General features: G+C 30.8%; 1 protein-coding gene across 1 annotated transcript; it reads right to left on the reverse strand.

The window, feature by feature from the left end:
- Positions 1–6554: 6554 nt before the first annotated feature.
- On the reverse strand, positions 6555–10540 carry LOC122850947 (uncharacterized protein K02A2.6-like). The gene is made up of 2 exons (XM_044149990.1): positions 6731–10540; positions 6555–6650 (listed from the first exon to the last, which is right to left on the reverse strand). Exons 1-2 carry the CDS (start codon positions 10538–10540, stop codon positions 6555–6557), a joined length of 3906 nt encoding a protein of 1301 aa, XP_044005925.1.
- Positions 10541–19047: the final 8507 nt, after the last annotated feature.

Below are 19047 nucleotides of genomic sequence, written 5' to 3' on the forward strand. Positions count from 1 at the left end.
ATATCGAATATCCGATATTTATAAAAATATCGGGTCCTCCGATATATCGTCTGATATCGCACATCCCTAGTAGGGATGTGCGATACTTTTAAAAGTATTCAGTATCGATATATCGGATATTTTTTTTTCAAATATCGGTTATCCGATATATCGGGTTGAAAAGTACTCGGTATATCGAATATCGAGTACTTTTAAAATAAAAAAAAAGACCAATGTTTGATGAGTTTTTTATTTTAATTATTATTTTATTTAAATATATCAGTATTAATATTATTTAATACTGGTCTTGTCTTTTATTTAAATTCGAATTGTTTTACATAAAATTTTTTTATTAATATATCAATCAATAATAATAAAGATTGATAATAATATATGTTAATACAATGTATGTATAAATATATATATGTATTTTTAATAAATACAAAACAATATTTAATATTGGATAAAATTATAAAATATATATTTCAAATTAATAACAATTTTTATCATTTTAATTTATATAGTTGTTTATGAAATAATATTTTTTGGTATGTTTTTTGGTGATATATATTATAAAATCGCTGAAATCCCCAATCACTAGTCTCCGGTACTTTTTGACCGATATCTGGTAAAAAATATCGGTTACTCGGTATATCGGATCAAAAAGTATCGAGTAAAAGTATCCGATATATATTGGCGATATATCGGCTGTTCCGATATATCGCCGAGTATTGCACATCCCTAGATCATTGCGTAGTATAAGGGATGTGCCAGTAACAAAGTAATTTCTGGTAATTTCTCAACCAACATTTTTTAATTTTATAAAAATAAACTAAAATAAATTATTTAACTATTAAACTTGAGAATATTTTCATCTTTTCTAACATAATATAAATTGTAGCTGAGGAAAAGATACCCAGCTATACAAACTACAAAAAATAACCTATAGAGTCACAATAAAACTAAAACCAAGTGCAAATACGCCTCATTGTTGGTTGCTTTTTATCATGACGGAGGTTAGAATATTAACTGATTCAGAGTTTCATTTAATTTTAAAAAGAAAATTTGAAAACGACGTAAGTCCAGTTTCAATACAGTCTTTAAACAAAAAGGTCAAAAAGGTTAGTCCAAAAAAAATTGATGTTAATGATGATTGCCTGGCTGAAATATTCATGTATATTCCAATATATGAACGACCAAAAGTTGCACTGGGTATGGTATTTAAGGTTGTTTGTAAAAGACATCGTCGAACCAATATTTGTAGTTTGAGGGGCCCGTATATCGTAACGCTATATTTCATGCCCGGGTACCCAAAATTTTGTTGCGCTTCTGTCTCAAAAACCGGCTTTTAAGTGTGTCCGTGCATATACAGACAGACACTAACACAACTGCTAGCAAGCAAGTACAGTACACAGCTACATTATATGCTTGTGTATGTCACGTCTGTGCGCATCACTTGCCGCGAGAAAGCAAATATTTTTTTTTTTAAAACTTGAATAACTTTTAAAATCCGTGGCAAACATAACTTATTTTTTCAAATTATATTCGTTTTTTTCTTATCTACAATTTGATAGAAAAAAAAAAGTTTTCGAGTAGACAACGAATCTACTATATGCTGTTTAAGAAAAAAAAAATTGTTTCGCACTATTCTCGTGTATAAAAATTGTCAACTTTGACATTCATTATCTATAAAAAGCCGAGGCAAAAAAAATTGAAATAAATTGTCAAGATAGATAATTATTTCATTTAAAAAATAAGCCTAATTAAAAAAAAATCGAGTAGAAACTTAAATATTTACAAACAACCTTAACACTTTAAATTAACCAAAAAAATTATTTAGTAATCGTTATGTATAATATATTTGTAATTGATTAATTTTACAGTATGCAAACAGTGGAATAGAGCCCTTTACAGTACTTGGTACAAAGTCAAACAACTTAAAATTTCTCATTGGGGTAAAAAAAACAATGGATTCCTATTTTTAAAATCGCTGCTTCCTAATTGTGGTCATTATTTAACAGCATTAAACCTGACAGCTTATAATAATACTAACATAATGCCTTCTGTGAATAAATTTTGTCCAAACCTCGTACAGCTTAAGTTGAGATTCAGTTGTATTGAAGAGGAGGAATTGAGATATCCATTTTCACGTATGTCTAAACTGAAAATATTGATAATTATATTTGATGGAACTACATCTGGTATACGTGAAACTGCCTATTCATTAAGAGACGTTGCGGATACGTTGACTGAACTCACTCTGACATATTGGAGCGGTTTCACAGCTTCATATTATCAACTCCCAGAGTTATACTCTGCTGTAAGTTTCATTTAATAATTATTACAAAAATAATCAATATTTTTTCCATCTACTTATAAATAATTTATTTTACAGATGATTTCTCAACTTAAAAAATTACAAAAATTGTTATTGGTATGAAAATGACCAGCAGTTTATATGAATTGTTGCAAAGCGTATCCAATGCAAAAGATAAATATTCAAGTTCGCAAGTAAAATCAGCAAAAGAGTAGGTCAATTATCAATTAATTGATTATGTTGTTTCACATGTCTACAGATGTAACCCTTGTTGATATACAAACAATTACTAAGATCAAGCATTTAAAATCTCTCTCAAATCAGATTGCATATAAAATGCGGTCAAGAGTCATTTTTATAATAGAGAAAAGAAAAAAAATAGATGTATGTATTGGTATGTGTTAATGAATATTAATAACAATAATAGTATTGATGTTGTTACCTTTTTTATAAATTAAACGAGTCATTCAAAATCGTAATTTTATATTGATAACTTATAATTTATTTATATATTATTTATTTATTATAATAGCAATCAACATTCTAATAGTTATCAACAATTTTAAGTAAAAAAAAAAAAAATTAAGATTTACTAGTTACAGCGAACAGTTTACCTTACCGGGAAAAATTCGAAGATACCCGCAGATACCCGATTTGATAATATCTATAAACACGTACACAGATCGTTACAGATCATTGAAGATACCCAGCGATCATAACATTAAATGTTGTATCTACCACTGAATATCTTTGAAGATACCCAGGGAAAAGTTTAGAAGATACTTGCAAGTATACCTTGCTTGATCATGTTTGTGCAGACATCCACAGATTTTTTCAGATCTTCGAAGATATTTGAAGATACCTAGCGATCGTAACCGTGAACTTTATGCATACCGCAGAGTATCTTCAAAGGTGTGCAAAGATCTAGAAAGACCTGCGCATGTCTTTAGAGATAAAATCAAATAGGGTATCTGTGGATATCTTTATCTGTTTCTCTGGGTATCTTCGGAATGTTTTCCCGGGTAGCTCTACCCTATAAGCCCGTATTTCGAAACACAGCAGCGCAAAGCCGTATTTACCACCACTATAACTCAAAATTAGCTCCCAGACCAAAAAAAAAAACGGCGCATTTTGGTTCCGTCCAAGCCACACTGTGGTCCAACCATTGGCAACTTGGTTGAAAAAAAATCTTTCAGCCACGTGCTTTCAACGTTGTGGGTTGATCTGATCGCTGATTATTGCGTACAGAGGTAATCCAAAGTGATACAGTAATTTACAGTAATTTACTTGAAGTAACTTCTGGTATGTTCTATTAATTAACAATTGAGGGTCTGGATGCAATAACACGTCGAGCGCTCGAAGTCAAGAAAATGCTATGTTGCTGTGGGTGGAAAATAAGAAAAATTAAAATTGAAAAATTAAAAAAAAAAAAAATACAGTCGTCGATAAAATTAAAAAATACATGTTTTTCTCCAAATAAACTTTTTTATATGATAATTAGTTTACGGGATAAAAAATAAAAACGATTTTTTTTTTTTTGAAAAAAATACTTTTTTTTAATCATATAACTCGAGACAACTTCTTTAAAAAGTAATAAATCGACTTGAAATTTTGACTGTAGCTTCATTATAAGCTACCGATTGCAACAGTATAATAAAAAAACTCATTTATTCATATTGTTTAATTTTTATTATATGATTATTTAATGTCGAGGAAAAATTCAATTTGTCTAACTTTGAATGAAAAAAGAGTCGGAGAAATTTAAAAATTGAGTAACTTGTCAGTGGCAATATTGTTGAGCAGTATATCAAGAAGTTTTTTACAAATTTTCAGATATTTTTAATAATTATTTACTGAGTTATTAATTTAACAACAAATTGCGAGCTGCCGTTAGGGCTATGTATGCGTGATCGTCAGCCCCCTCTCTCGCGAACGCGTATGTTCGCGCGTTTGTATATCCATATAAATACAAACAGTATACGCGCAATTTGTTCCTCGACATTAAATAATCATATAATAAAAATTAAACAATATGAATAAATGAGTTTTTTTATTTTATTTATTTATTTATTTTATTCAAAATTTACATATATAGTTACTAATTAGTACATATTTATGAATTTTGTTGTGCTCCTGGTGTGTTGTTAAGAGCTTGTTTGCCTTAAATTACTTTACATTTGTCCTTGAGGCAGTATGTCAAAATATTGAAAAAAAATTCCCTCTCACAAATTTTGATCAAAGAAGGCTTATTTTTTAAGTGAAATAAAGATCTGTTTTATCAAATTTTTTTTGTAATTTTCTACCACGATTTGACCGAGATAATTAGGGTCAAAGTTGACAACAATTTAACACTTTAACACACAAGCATAGGAAGCATCGGCACGTTTTCACTTCTATTGAAAAAACGCTCTCACAGAAAACCTTTATTTTACTACAGCTTATACTTCTTTTAATAACAAAAATAATTTTAAAAAAATCATCGATTTTTACCACGAATTTTAAAAGTTATTAATTATTTAAGACGAAAATTTAGGGTCAAAAACAGTCAAAAAGTACCAGGCGAAGCATTGAAAATCTGCTGAAGTAGTATTAGTGTGTGTAAATACGAGGTGCCCTCACTCATACTTCTAAAAACGCGTCAGTAAAGTATACAAATTTTAGACATTAGAGGGCACTTATTATTTTTTTAAGCTATGGTTACCAACAAGGTCTGTAGATTAATAGACGGCTGGGATCAGGGCAGCGTTCGATAGCTGGCCGAGGCCAAAAATCCGGCCAAGTTTTTATCATGGTTTATTTTATATGTTCGTAGTGTCAGCACTGCTACATTATAATTTCAAATATTTACATGGGATTTTCTCATAGTGAGTTTTTGATTTATCAAGTTGTTTTTCCGTTGGCCCAGGCCGAGGCCCTCGGCCAGCTATCGAACGCTCCCCAGCTCGTCGCACAAGGTTCAAACATGGCCGACTTTTAAGCGCGCATTATTTGAACCATATTTAGAGCTTACATCTGGTCTATAACAGAAACAGTATATAACAAGAAGTTAACACTTAATTTTTTTCAATTAATAATTAATTAAATATTCTGAAAAATTGACAACAGCAGAATATAAATAGTTGTAAAAAAGTGAAACAAAAGTTACTCGAAAAATATAATTTTTTCTTTTTTAATATAAGAATAAAATAATCGAATACAATTTTTATCTGACAACAAAATATATTTTTCTGGCTTCAGTAGGCTTTTACCTGTCGCATACTATAAATAAGTAAATAAAATAACTCAATTAAAAGGTTTTTTAAAAATGGACAATTTTTCGAATACATTAAGAAGCTTGTTAAACTTGTTTTTAATTTTGTCTCGTTGTCTTTCTGTATCCTTTTTTCTTATTCAAATCGTAATTCACAGTCTAAACTAATATTTATTTTCTTTAAGCTTTCTACTTCCTAGTTTAAACTCGAAATTTCTTGGTGATTAAGACGATGTTGATTTTGAAGCATGAAATTAAATTGAATAACTCCTTTATTATATTTTTTCATTATTTTTGCTTGTAATTCATCAGCAAGAATTGATGAAAAACTGTTGAAAGTGTCAGGATAAATATTATGAGTAAAAATTGATACTTAATGATCCTCATCCAAGTTTACTAGTGGCAATTCAATCTGCTGCTCATCACTTGGTAAAGATTTGGTATTATTAGACTTTAGTAACTTGAATAAACTCTTTTTGTTGTCAGTGGTATATTCATCTATAATTACATCAAGCAATGGTCTGGTAAAAGATTTACCTAAGTTTATTGTTGACAACTGCTTTAGTGATTCAAATGAAGTCCAACTAACATCATGTACTAAAAAAAAAATAACTATTAATATTTTTTCATCAAGACAACTTTAATATAAGTTAAAATTCAATGTTTATTCTTACTCACGTTACTTTTATTTTGGTGGATTTTACTCGAATAATCTATCAAAACAAAGTTGGTACTGCATTTAGTTTTAATTTTGTAACAACTTGTGATTTATTATTTAATCATGTTCTTTATTAATTATCAAGTATACATGTCGTGTTTAGATCATGGTCCTTAATTGTCTAGTCTCTCTAATCATAATAATAACTATATCTACTTATGCCCCCATACACATGCATACTACAGTGCCACCTTATGTCGGTAATATACGTATCTGTATTAACAACTGCCACATCCCCCTTTTTTTCTTTTTTTTTTTTTTTTTTTTTTTTATATAACAATACATTACTTTTATTTATCAAGAATAAAATCGTTGAATCTTGAAGGAGGCTTGAGATCACGCCGTGGTCTCAAACTTGGTCCTTTTGGATCGTTGACATCTGTGGGCTTCGGAATTTGCTTACCATTTCCTTGATCTGGTTCAACTGTCGGCTGATTGGCTGACTGACTGCAAATTTCTGGCAAACCCTCAGACGTTTGGCCAGTCTCTGCTTGTCGTTGGTGAGTGATTCAGGATCAACAAAGTAATCAACAGAACCATATTTTGGCTTAACCAAATGACTCCTATTCCTTCGATATTCACCACCATCTGGTGTAGTAACAATGAATGACCGTGGACTATCATGTTTGGCAATTACTTTGGCAGGTTCAACTGATTTACCTTGTTTTAATAATATTTTATCACCGACATTTAATTGTGGTAGTTCACGAGCAGTTTTATCATAATAAATTTTCTGAGTAGTTTGTTTCTTTAATAATTCTTGTTTGACATTTGTTGGTACTTTTGGAGTGAGCTTGCTTGATAGTACTGGTATTTTTGTACGAAAACGTCGACCGGCACATAGTTGTGCAGGACTAACACTCATGCCTTTTACTGGAGTATTTCTGTAGTCCAACAACATAGTGAATATATCTGCATGACCTGTTGAAGCTCTACGAAGAATATTTTTACTTATTTGTACTGCTCGTTCTGCAAGACCGTTTGATTTTGGATATCTTGGACTTGATGTTGTTAGCTTAATGTCCCATTCTTTACCAAACTTCTTAAATTCCATGCTGTTGTATGGCATATTGTCAGATACCAATTCCTCTGGAACACCCAATCTTGAAAATATTTCCTTTAACTTATATATAACTTCATTGGCAGTCTTAAATTTCATTGGTAGCAGTTCCAACCATTTGGAGTAATAATCAATTACAACTAAATAAGTTCGACCAGCAAACTCAAGAATATCTGTACCAACTTTTGCCCATGGTCTTAATGGAATCTCATGTGGTATCATTGGTTCTTTTGTACGAAAATGACGAAATTGTTGACAGACAGAACATGATGATACCATAACCTCGATCTCGTTGGTCATTCCAGGCCAAAACAATACACTTCTTGCATTCTTTTTGCACTTCTCTTCACCCAGATGACCTTCATGCACAATCTTCAGCATTTCTTGTCTTAACGTTGCTGGAACTACCAGTTTATCTTCAACGAATACCAGTCCATCATCAACAGAAATGTCCTGACGATAATTCCAATATGATCTTACACCATGATTGACATTTTGAATATACTCTGGCCAACCATTATGCTGATACTGGATTAATCTTTGAAGCACTTCATCTTCTAACGTTGCTGCTTGCATAGCTTTTTTCTTTTGATCACTTACAGCTAAATGTCTACTTACTGAATGTATGACAGCATTCAGCTCAGTATCTTCTTGCACAGGATCCCTTAAAAATGCTCTTGACAAAGTGTCAGCCAAAAACATTTCTTTACCAGGCACATATTGCACAATTGGTCTGTACTTCATGATTTTCAGTAGCATTAATTGCATTCTTCCCGACACCTTGTTTATATCTTTTTTCACAATCGTCACCAAGGGCTTGTGGTCAGTGTGTATCGTTATTTGTCTTCCATACACGTATTGATGAAATCGTTCCACCCCAAACACAATTGCTAACAGTTCTTTTTCGATGGGAGCGTATCGTTGTTCTGTTTCAGTGAGAGACCTCGATGCATAAGCAACAGGATGCGACTCTTGTATCAGTGCTGCTCCAAGACCATTCTTTGATGCATCAGTCTGTATAACAATTGGTTTGTTGCAATCATAATAAGCCAATACAGGTGCTGTTGTCAATTTATCTTTTAACTTTTTTACTGCTTCTTTTTGTTCACTCTCCCACATCCACTCGTTCTCTTCTTTTAATAACAGTCTAAGTGGTGCATTCAAGATAGACATATTAGGAATGTATCTAGACAGATAATTTACCATTCCTAAAAATCTTCTTAGTTCATCTTTATTTGTTGGTTCATCCATATTGACAATTGACTTTACTTTACTCATATCAATTTTTAAACCATCTTTAGACACAATATGACCAACATACGGTACTTCTGTTAATCTCAACCTCATTTTGTTTTTGTTAAACTTGACATTATTTTGTTTTGCACGCTCAAACACTTTCTTTATTGCTTTATCGTGTTCTTCAACTGTTTTGGCAGCAATTATTAAATCATCTACCACCACAAACACTCCTTCGATATCTCCAAAAGTTGGTAATACTCTCTTTTGGAATACTTCTGGCGCTGAACAAATACCAAATGGTAGTTTTAAAAACCTGTACCTACCAAATGGAGTATTGAAAGTACACATATCAGCACTTTTTTCATCTAATTTTACTTGCCAGAATCCATTTCTCATATCTAAGACTGAAAATATTTTCATTCCATTCATGTGTACTGCAATGTCTTCTGTAGTTGACATTTTGAAATGTTCTCTCATTATATATTTGTTTAAATTACTTGGATCAAGACATAACCTCAGTGATCCATCTTTTTTTTCTACAATAACAAGGCTATTTACCCATTCAGTGGGCTTGTCCACTTTTGATATTATACCACTTGTTTCTAACTCATTCAATGTGTCTTTTAATTTTGGTTGTATAGCAAATGGTACTTTTCTAGGTGGATGGACAACTGGCTTTGCATTTGGCATCAGCTTGATGCTATATTCAAATGGTAACGTACCAACACCTTGGAATACTTCTTTATACTCTCTTTCAATGAGTTGTTGAAGTCTGTCTAAACCAACAGAATCAATTCTTTTGACCAGTTCTAATTCTTGACAACCCTGTAATCCCAGTAATGGCATTGATGTTACATCAACAACAACAAAATTCAAATCTCTTTTTAATCCTGATTCCCTTTCACACATTAAATTAACTTCACCCATCGGTTGTACAGTGAATTCTCCGAATGACGTCAACGTTGTTCTTGTACTTTTTACGTTGATATTCATCTCATCCAACAACTTCTTTGTTATTATATTCACTTCAGCACCAGTGTCCAATTTAAATTTAACATTTTCACCATTTATTTTCAGGTCAACGTACCACGCTTTCTCCTTATTTCTATTGTTTTTACTGACTTCAGCAATGAAGAAATTATTTGCATCATACTCGTCTGAGCTATTCGTTTCTGTTGCCTGTTCTTGTACTTCATTCACTGAGCTCTTTTTACACACTTTGAAAAAGTGGTTATTACCCTTGCATTTGTTACAAGTTTTTCCATACGCTGGACATTTCCTCGGTAAATGTGAATATCCACAGCGTTTGCACTCAAACTTATTTTCATTATTTGTACTCACTGAAGAGGATCTCTCTGTATTTTGCTTCCTCTCAGTTCTTTTCTTAAGAGCATTGATATCAGCTGTTTCTTGTAAGACTTTCACCTGTCTTTCACTAATTTCATTTATACGACACATTTCAACTACTTTACTCAGTGTAATTTCAGATTCTCTCAATAATCTTCTCTGTAAACCTGAATCTCTGATACAACAAATCACTCTGTCTCTTATCAAGCTGTCTTTCTGTTCACCAAAGTCACAAGTAACAGCTGCTGTTCTCAGTTTTGTTACAAATGAGTCAAAATTTTCTCCTTCTTGTTGGGTTATCTGGAAAAAATTGAATCTTTCTACAGTTTGATTGACTTTAGGTAAACAATAATTTTCAAACTTTTGTAGGACATCTTTCAACACATCATCTTTTTCACCAGTGTCATATACAAACGTATTATAAATTTCCATTGCATCATCTCCAAGCAGGTTAATTAAAATGGCCACTCGTCGTTTATCTGTTATTGTCGTGGCATTAAACCCAGCTGCTTCGAGATAATTTTCAAACTTCTTTTTCCAATTTTTCCAAGTTATATGAAGGTCATTCGAACCCTTCAGATCCAACGGTGGAGGTGGTCTTAGTGACCCATCAAATCCAACATTTGCCATTGTTGTTTCACCTTCACCTGTTTGCTGTGAATTCGTCTCGTTACTCGTTTCACTCGTTTACCAACTTAACCTTGTTTTCCTTGTCTCAGAACGACTTGAGTTTACTTCTGACACCATGTAACAGCTTGTGATTTATTATTTAATCATGTTCTTTATTAATTATCAAGTATACATGTCGTGTTTAGATCATGGTCCTTAATTGTCTAGTCTCTCTAATCATAATAATAACTATATCTACTTATGCCCCCATACACATGCATACTACAGTGCCACCTTATGTCGGTAATATACGTATCTGTATTAACAACGGCCACAAATTTTTTTTGAGCCATCCTGACGATGTTGTTCATATTGAGATTCATCATAATAGATCTTCATGAATATATCTGTAAATATCAATATTTTTTAACTAGTAAACTAATAAATTTGATCAGAAAAACAAAAATTATGTGAAGAAATAAACTTACATGACATAACCTTGAGCCTGGTTTTATTTTGCTCACACCAGCAGCAGTAGATCATTTTCGACGACAATCGGAATCTCTGGGGGAAGCAACCGATCGCACAACATTGACGTATAATATTTACGAGACTGAGCGCCCGCTTGCGCGGTCATTTCTTGAATGTCGATGTCATATGTTTAGGAGTAGTTACGTTTTTTCGTATGTTTTTTTGTATACATATAATAATTGGATATGCACTTATATACTTTAAGTTTGTTATTGTATCAATGGCCTTTTTCATTTAACTGTACATATATATAAAAATAAATAAACAAAAAGAAATATGATGAATATTCCGATATTCAGTGCAAATATTTTATATCAATTTCATTAATATTAATTCCGAATGAGTGACAGTTTTTTATCTTTCACTTAAATCATTAATATCTATAAAGTTCTATTTCAATAGATAATTTTAATTATTGTAATGTTGATCAACATGTGATGTTAAAGGAAAATCAGAAAATGACATGTAGATCGCGCCCTTCGGGCACTCAACCCTTGACTTTCTATTATTCGTTTTTTAAAAAAAACTATTATGTGAATGAGGTGCGTGAACCTGGCCTGCATAAGTTCTAGAAAAATTATCTAGGATACTCATTAGAAGCGTCTTAATTTGTACTAATTTGTACCGCCATTGATTTAATTTGTACCTCAAAATTAAAGGGTGGAGAAAGGGTTAAAAATCGACTTTTTTTCTAGATGACTTGAGGGGGAAAAAAAAATTGCTACATACGCAGAATAATTTGTACTAATTTGTAGCACCAAGCCCGGAATTTGTACCTCAAAAATAACAACAAAAAAAAATTATTTACTCCAAAATGCATATCTGCTTCAATTATTGGGGTACAAATCCCGTTTTAATCGGTACAAATTAGCTCACGTTCTGCTCTTTAAAACAAAAAAAAATTATTTAAAAATATTGATTTTTGAAGGTGCCATGCAATTGTTAGTTAAACATTTTTATTAATAAATACATGGTGTCTTTAAAAATCGATATTTTTAAATAATTTTTTTTTATTTTAAAGAAAACAATGTAAGCTAATTTGTACCGATAAAATTAGAATTTGTGCCTCAATAATAATAATAAAGTATTGTAAATTGATATTTTGGAGTTCCGGGCTTGGTACGTGGTACAAATTAGTACAAATTATTCTGCGTCTGTAGCAATTTTTTCTCACTAGAAAAAAGTCGATTTTCCTTTCTTTTACGAAGTACAAATTAAATCAACATTACAAATTAATACAAATTAAACACTTTAATGAGTATCCTAATAATTTCTAAGAACTTATGCAGGCTAGGTTCACGCACCTTTGTGAATGCCAATCTTTTTTTGTTCCAATTGTATTATTGGTGCTGATGGTGTTATTCAATGATTATCAAATTAGTCAATACAATTTGACCATTATTTTGGCTCGATTTTACTCAATGTATGTGTGTAAATATTTATTACTTTCTCATTTATGTTTTCGACAAATTATAACCTATCTTAATTTTTATCAACTGATGGCATTACTGATCTACTAAACGTTGCTTTAAGTTCACTAAATTATTTATCAAATGTGTTTGATTTAATAATATTTTCAATTAAGTTTTGACCATTTTAATGTTGTATATGCTGTTGTTGATGTATTAATAGTTGGAACAACATGTTAACACCGCGAATACGACGACACAATAACAATGACACTTGACGTTGATTTAATTGTTGCATCTGGTTAATGTTATTTAATAATATACTCCAATGGCACTTTTATTGAAAATATTTCATAAATAAATAAAATATATTTGACATTACTCCATCTATGACAATGAGGCAAGGTATTTGTCTATTATTTTGTTTACAGTTTACTCAATAGTATTCATAGCCCTTAAATTGCATATTAAATTAACTTAACCACTATTTTAAATATATCGATTTATTGAATGTATCGAACGTATAACGTGTATGTGTGTGTGAGCTAATGAAAATGAATGTGTCGACAGCGTCAGCCAATAGAATCACGAATAAAGGTGCGACACATGAAGTTAGCTATTAGTACCTTGTTCTTTTTTATATAGGATTCAATAAATAAATGATTAAATTTTGATGTTGAAATTTTTTTGACATGCCATACATTGTTTGTTTACATTATGTGGTGAACATTAGTAGTGGGGAATGGAATCAAACATGGCTGACCACGCATGCGCACTGAGTCATGCGACAACCTGATCCCAGCCGTCTAATCTACAGACCTCGATGGTTACAAGGGTGCCTTTTTGAACCCAAAGAATTATCCTACCTTGGGATTTACATACTGCCTTAAATTATTTCCTATTGGCACTTCCCCCGCTTGTTGCATGCAATGATATCGCATGAGGAAATGGGGAGGTTGCTATTGCTTTCCCGTTGTTGTGTTTTTCACATGGTTCCCCAGTTTTGTGAACAGTACACATAGAGCCCTCACTGGTGACCCCCGCAATGCGCGAATCAGATGACTTCTCAGTGTCCGGCCCGTTTTCCCCCCTTTCCATTCCTTTAATTCAGTTACCCATTTCTCTTTGATTGTTTCGATCAGCTCCTTACACGTAATTACGTGCATTAGCGTTTCCCTTTCCCTCCCGCAAACCCTACAATCCCAGTTCGAGTATCCCTTCTTCCCATCTTTGCATACGTTCCCTAACCTAATTTTTGTCCAGATTGCCTTTTCTTATTCCTGGCTATCTTCTTTATCTAGATATTCCGGTGGTTTCGTGCTCGGAACCTGCTCTATTTCTTTGTAGTAAGGACAATACGATGACTGGTTGACTAGCTTCCAGTCATTTTCCATGTCCTCTTTCATCCATTTAAATAACCCCTCTTCCCCTATTTTCTTGATTTCATGTAGATCTTCCCCCTCCCTGATTTCTTTAAGCTTATCCAACAGGCCTAATTTTTTACATATTACCTTTATCTTTCTCCCCCAAATTGTGGGGTTATTGTTTAAAATACCTCTTAGTATTTCGTTTTGACATATTTTAAGAAGTCTGTCCATCTCCATTCCCGCTACCTTAATCATATTTGTCACCGCTCTTTTCCCTGCCAAAATTCTTAGATCGATTTGTCCCGTTTCCCTTTTCCAAAGATAATTCGGAGTAATCCTAGCTACGCCTAGTGCCATCTTAGAGTATCTCCCTTGCATTTTTAGCATCTCTTCCCATTGATCCCATCCCCATATTTCGGACTGAATCGGACTGAAATTTTCACTCGGGATATCGATTCATAATTCAAGAAGAATACTTCTAAAAACATGAACAATATGTCTTGATCCAAGACACATTTATCCATAATCCAAGAAGCATACTTCTAAAAACATAAACAGTTCGTCTCGATCCAAAACACATTTATCCATAATCCAAGAAGTATACTTCTAAAAACATGAACAGTTCGTCTCGATCCAAGACACATTTATCCATAATCCAAGGAGTATACTTCTAAAAACATGAACAGTTCGTCTTGAACCAAGACTTTTTTTTCATGTTTCAAGAAAATTTTTTTGATTTGGATTAAGAAGTCTTTGTCTTAATCCAAATCAATTTTATCTTAATCCAAATACATTTTTTTTCAAGAAGAAAACTTCTATTCTTAAGAACTTTTTATCTTATAAATAGAAATTTTTTTTTTCAGTGTATGATATTTTTTATAACACATCAATTATTTAACCAAAAAAATTATTTAGTAATCGTCATATATAATATATTTGTAATTGATTAATTTTTTAGTATGCACTGAGAGAAATTTTAACTAAAAATTACAAACGTATAAGAAAAAATTACAAAGCGAATAGTAAAAACTGCGTTCCTCCGATTATTTGTAAGAATTATTCGTATATTGATAAATAATTTTTACAATAAAGTTATGTAAAAAATTTGGCCATTGACTATATACAACACTAAGCCATAAAAATTACATAATTTTATTGTAATTTTTCTTTAAAAAAAATGACTAAATTCACGAAACTCACAAGTAAATTCTAGCAGGTTGAGAATTTACGCACTACCGGTTTTAGAATTTACTATATTTTATTATAAATTTTATTTAAAAGTTGGACATTTTTTGTGCTAAGTTCGGCAGTTTGTGCTAGATTCACGGAGAACGGCAATCAATTCCCGGCAACATTTTTTCTTTTCTGTTTACACGCTTAAAACTCGAAAACTAATTGATAAATAGAAAAAATTTATTCTTGATAAATTGTTCAGAAATAAATTACCAACAATAAACCTCGCTTAACCCCATACCTAGCTTCAACAGATAAGGCTGTAGAAATGCTTGAAATTACATGACAATTCAATCATTTGTTCAATCAGTCGGCCATCTTTGTATTATTTCGCTTCACAACCAGAATTTTTACAAAGCGATATAGTAAAAAATATTTAAGTCTATGCTAACTTTTATATGTGTACATGATAAATTTTATTGTATGTATTATAATATTTATTAAATTGTTCAGTATTTTTTATTTGAACTTATAATACTTTTTATCGTTTCCTCAAAACATGTATGTGCTTTATTTTAATTAACTCATAACTCATTATCTAAGACATTAATCAAAAAAAGTAATTCTTTATAAATTGTTTAGAATTAAATTCTCAATAATTAACTCCACTCAACCCCATGTCTATCTGCAATAGATAACGATGTACAGAGACTTGAAGTAACATAACAATTTTTTGACATTGTGTGACATTTTACATAATAATTTTATTGTAGAATATCATCTCTCGCGGCCAATCCCAGAAATAAAACAAAAATTACAAAGCAGTATAGTAATTTCTATTCAACATGAGTTTTAATTTTTAGTTAAAATTTCTCTCAGTGTGCAAACAGTGGAATTCATAGTATACTTGATGCAGAGTCAAAGAACTTAAATTTATTCATTGGCAATATCGTACTCATCGAAATATTTTCGAGCGATTTAAAAAACTAATGCATCACTTTTTGTAAAATCGCTACTTCATAATTGTGGTCTTTATTTAACAGATTTAGACTTGGTAGCCTGTAATTGTTCTCTCATAATGCCTTTTATTATTAAATCTTGTCCGAATCTCGTAAAACTTTGGTTGAAATTCGACTATTGTAGTACAAGAACTTTAGACAATGCATTTACTAAAAATATTGAAAATGATATTTGAAGATACTCATTTTATATCTGCGACTGCACTTGATTCATTAAAAGACGTTGCGGATACTTTGTTGAGTGAACTCACTCTGGCATATTGGAGCGGATACGTAACTTTCGATCATGAACTCCCAAGCTCATTATACTTATTGACCTTTTTTTCGATAGTAACCTATCATTTTTCGTTCATGATGTTGTTGGAATTCGAATAGAACACCAATTAAAGAAGCCAGCGAATATATGAACTCGCTCTATATTATTATTTGTAACTTTGGTTCACTAATTTATAAATATTATGTTCTATAAAGGTTAATATAATTATATAAAACTGTACATGTATAAAACTTATTTATACTGCTATATATAGCTCTATATAACCTTATAAAGGTATATAAAGTTATATATAGTCATATACAATTGTATAGATCTTCATACAATTGTATATAACTATATATAACTTTATATACCTTTATAACGATCGTTCCTTGGGTAAAAATATCTTCGTATATTCATATACAAGTTTATATACTTTTATAAAACTATATGAAACTTTATACAGCTACATATAGAAATATATAGCTTTATATAATTATATATACTTATACACAAATCGTTCACAACTTTGTACACATTTATATATAACTTTATAAAATTATATATAGCTGTATATAACCTTATAAAGTTGTATATAATTATATATAGAGAGTTTAAAAATTCTTCAAATTTTTATATAATTATATAAAATTATATAAAATTTTATAAAATTTTATAAAGTTATATGTGAATATATAAAGGTATATAAAGATATATATAAATTTCGTTCCTCGGGATGTTTTGTGGAAACGATAAAAAATATTATAAGTTCGAATAAAAAATACTGAACAATTTAATAAATATTCTAATATATATAATAAAATTTATCATGTACACATATAAAAGTTAGCATAGACTTAAATATTTTTTACTATATCGCTTTGTAAAAATTCTGGTTGTGGGGCGAAATAATACAAAGATGGCCGACTGATTGAACAAATGATTGAATTGTCATGTAATTTCAAGCATTTCTACAGCCTTATCTGTTGAAGCTAGGTATAGGGTTAAACGAGGTTTATTGTTGGTACTTTATTTCTAAACAATTTATCAAGAATGAATTTTTTCTATTTATCAATTAGTTTTCGAGTTTTGAGCGTGTAAACAGAAAAGAAAAAATGTTGCCGGGAATTGATTTCTATTCTCCGTGAATCTAGCACAAACTGCCGAACTTAGCACAAAAAATGTCCAACTTTTAAATAAAATTTATAATAAAATATAGTAAATTCTAAAACCGGTAGTGCGTAAATTCTCAACCTGCTAGAATTTACTTGTGAGTTTCGTGAATTTAGTCATTTTTTTTAAAGAAAAATTACAATAAAATTATGTAATTTTTATGGCTTAGTGTTGTATATAGTCAATGGCCAAATTTTTTACATAACTTTATTGTAAAAATTATTTATCAATATACGAATAATTCTTACAAATAATCGGAGGAACGCAGTTTTTACTATTCGCTTTGTAATTTTTTCTTACGCTGAGAGAAATTTTAACTAAAAATTATAAACGTATAAGAAAAAATTACAAAGCGAATAGTAAAAACTGCGTTCCTTCCATTATTTGTTAGAATTATTCGTATATTGATAAATAATTTTTACAATAAAGTTATGTAAAAAATTTGGCCATTGACTATATACAACACTAAGCCATAAAAATTACATAATTTTATTGTAATTTTTCTTTAAACAAAATGACTAAATTCACGAAACTCACAAGTAAATTCTAGCAGATTGAGAATTTACGCACTACCGGTTTTAGAATTTACTATATTTTATTATAAATTTTATTTAAAAGTTGGACATTTTTTGTGATAAGTTCGGCAGTTTGTGCTAGATTCACGGAGAATAGAAATCAATTCCCGGCAACATTTTTTCTTTTCTGTTTACACGCTCAAAGCTCAAAAACTAATTATTAAATAGAAAAAAGTTATTCTTGATAAATTGTTTAGAAATAAATTACCAACAATAAACCTCGCTTAACCCCATACTTAGCTTCAACAGATAAGGCTGTAGAAATGCTTGAAATTACATGACAATTCAATCATTTGTTCAATCAGTCGGCCATCTTTGTATTATTTCGCCCCACAACCAGAATTTTTACAAAGCGATATAGTAAAAAATATTTAAGTCTATAGGGATCTGACCTATGGGCGGGGTTTAGTAGCACCTACACACACTCACCGTGTCCGTGTGCCAATATGGCGCATTCCAAATGGTTTTTGGCGCTCTATTTGAATGATAAATACAGTGTTATTTGAGTCTTCTATTTTTATCATATTATTATGGATCATTTTTAATCAATTTTTTCTACAATAACAGACGGTTTACTGTTTCCAAGTTTTTGTTTTTGATTAGGCATTTATTGGGCTTTAAAAATATATGAAATATTCAATTAAAATTTTTTTCCAGTAAGATTGATAGAATTCTCTACTAAACATATATATTTAGTTTTTTTTATACGCTCTGAAAAAATACCAGCCCCGACATTCATTTTTTAATTATCAATTTATTTATTGTTATCTATAATCATTATTATAATATTAAATCTGTATACGTATTTTGACACTTGACTACGACTCACACCACTCCACTATTTGTATGTGTTGGTATGCCCTGTATGTGTTATATTATTGTTATGATTCCGACCATTCGGAAATAGTTTACGATTCGGCCACCAGATGCCATGGTGAATAGGTCAGAACCCTATGCTAACTTTTATATGTGTACATGATAAATTTTATTATATATATTAGAATATTTATTAAATTGTTCAGTAT

Source organism: Aphidius gifuensis, linkage group LG3 (assembly GCF_014905175.1).
Source record: "Aphidius gifuensis isolate YNYX2018 linkage group LG3, ASM1490517v1, whole genome shotgun sequence".
NCBI lineage: Eukaryota > Metazoa > Arthropoda > Insecta > Hymenoptera > Braconidae > Aphidius > Aphidius gifuensis.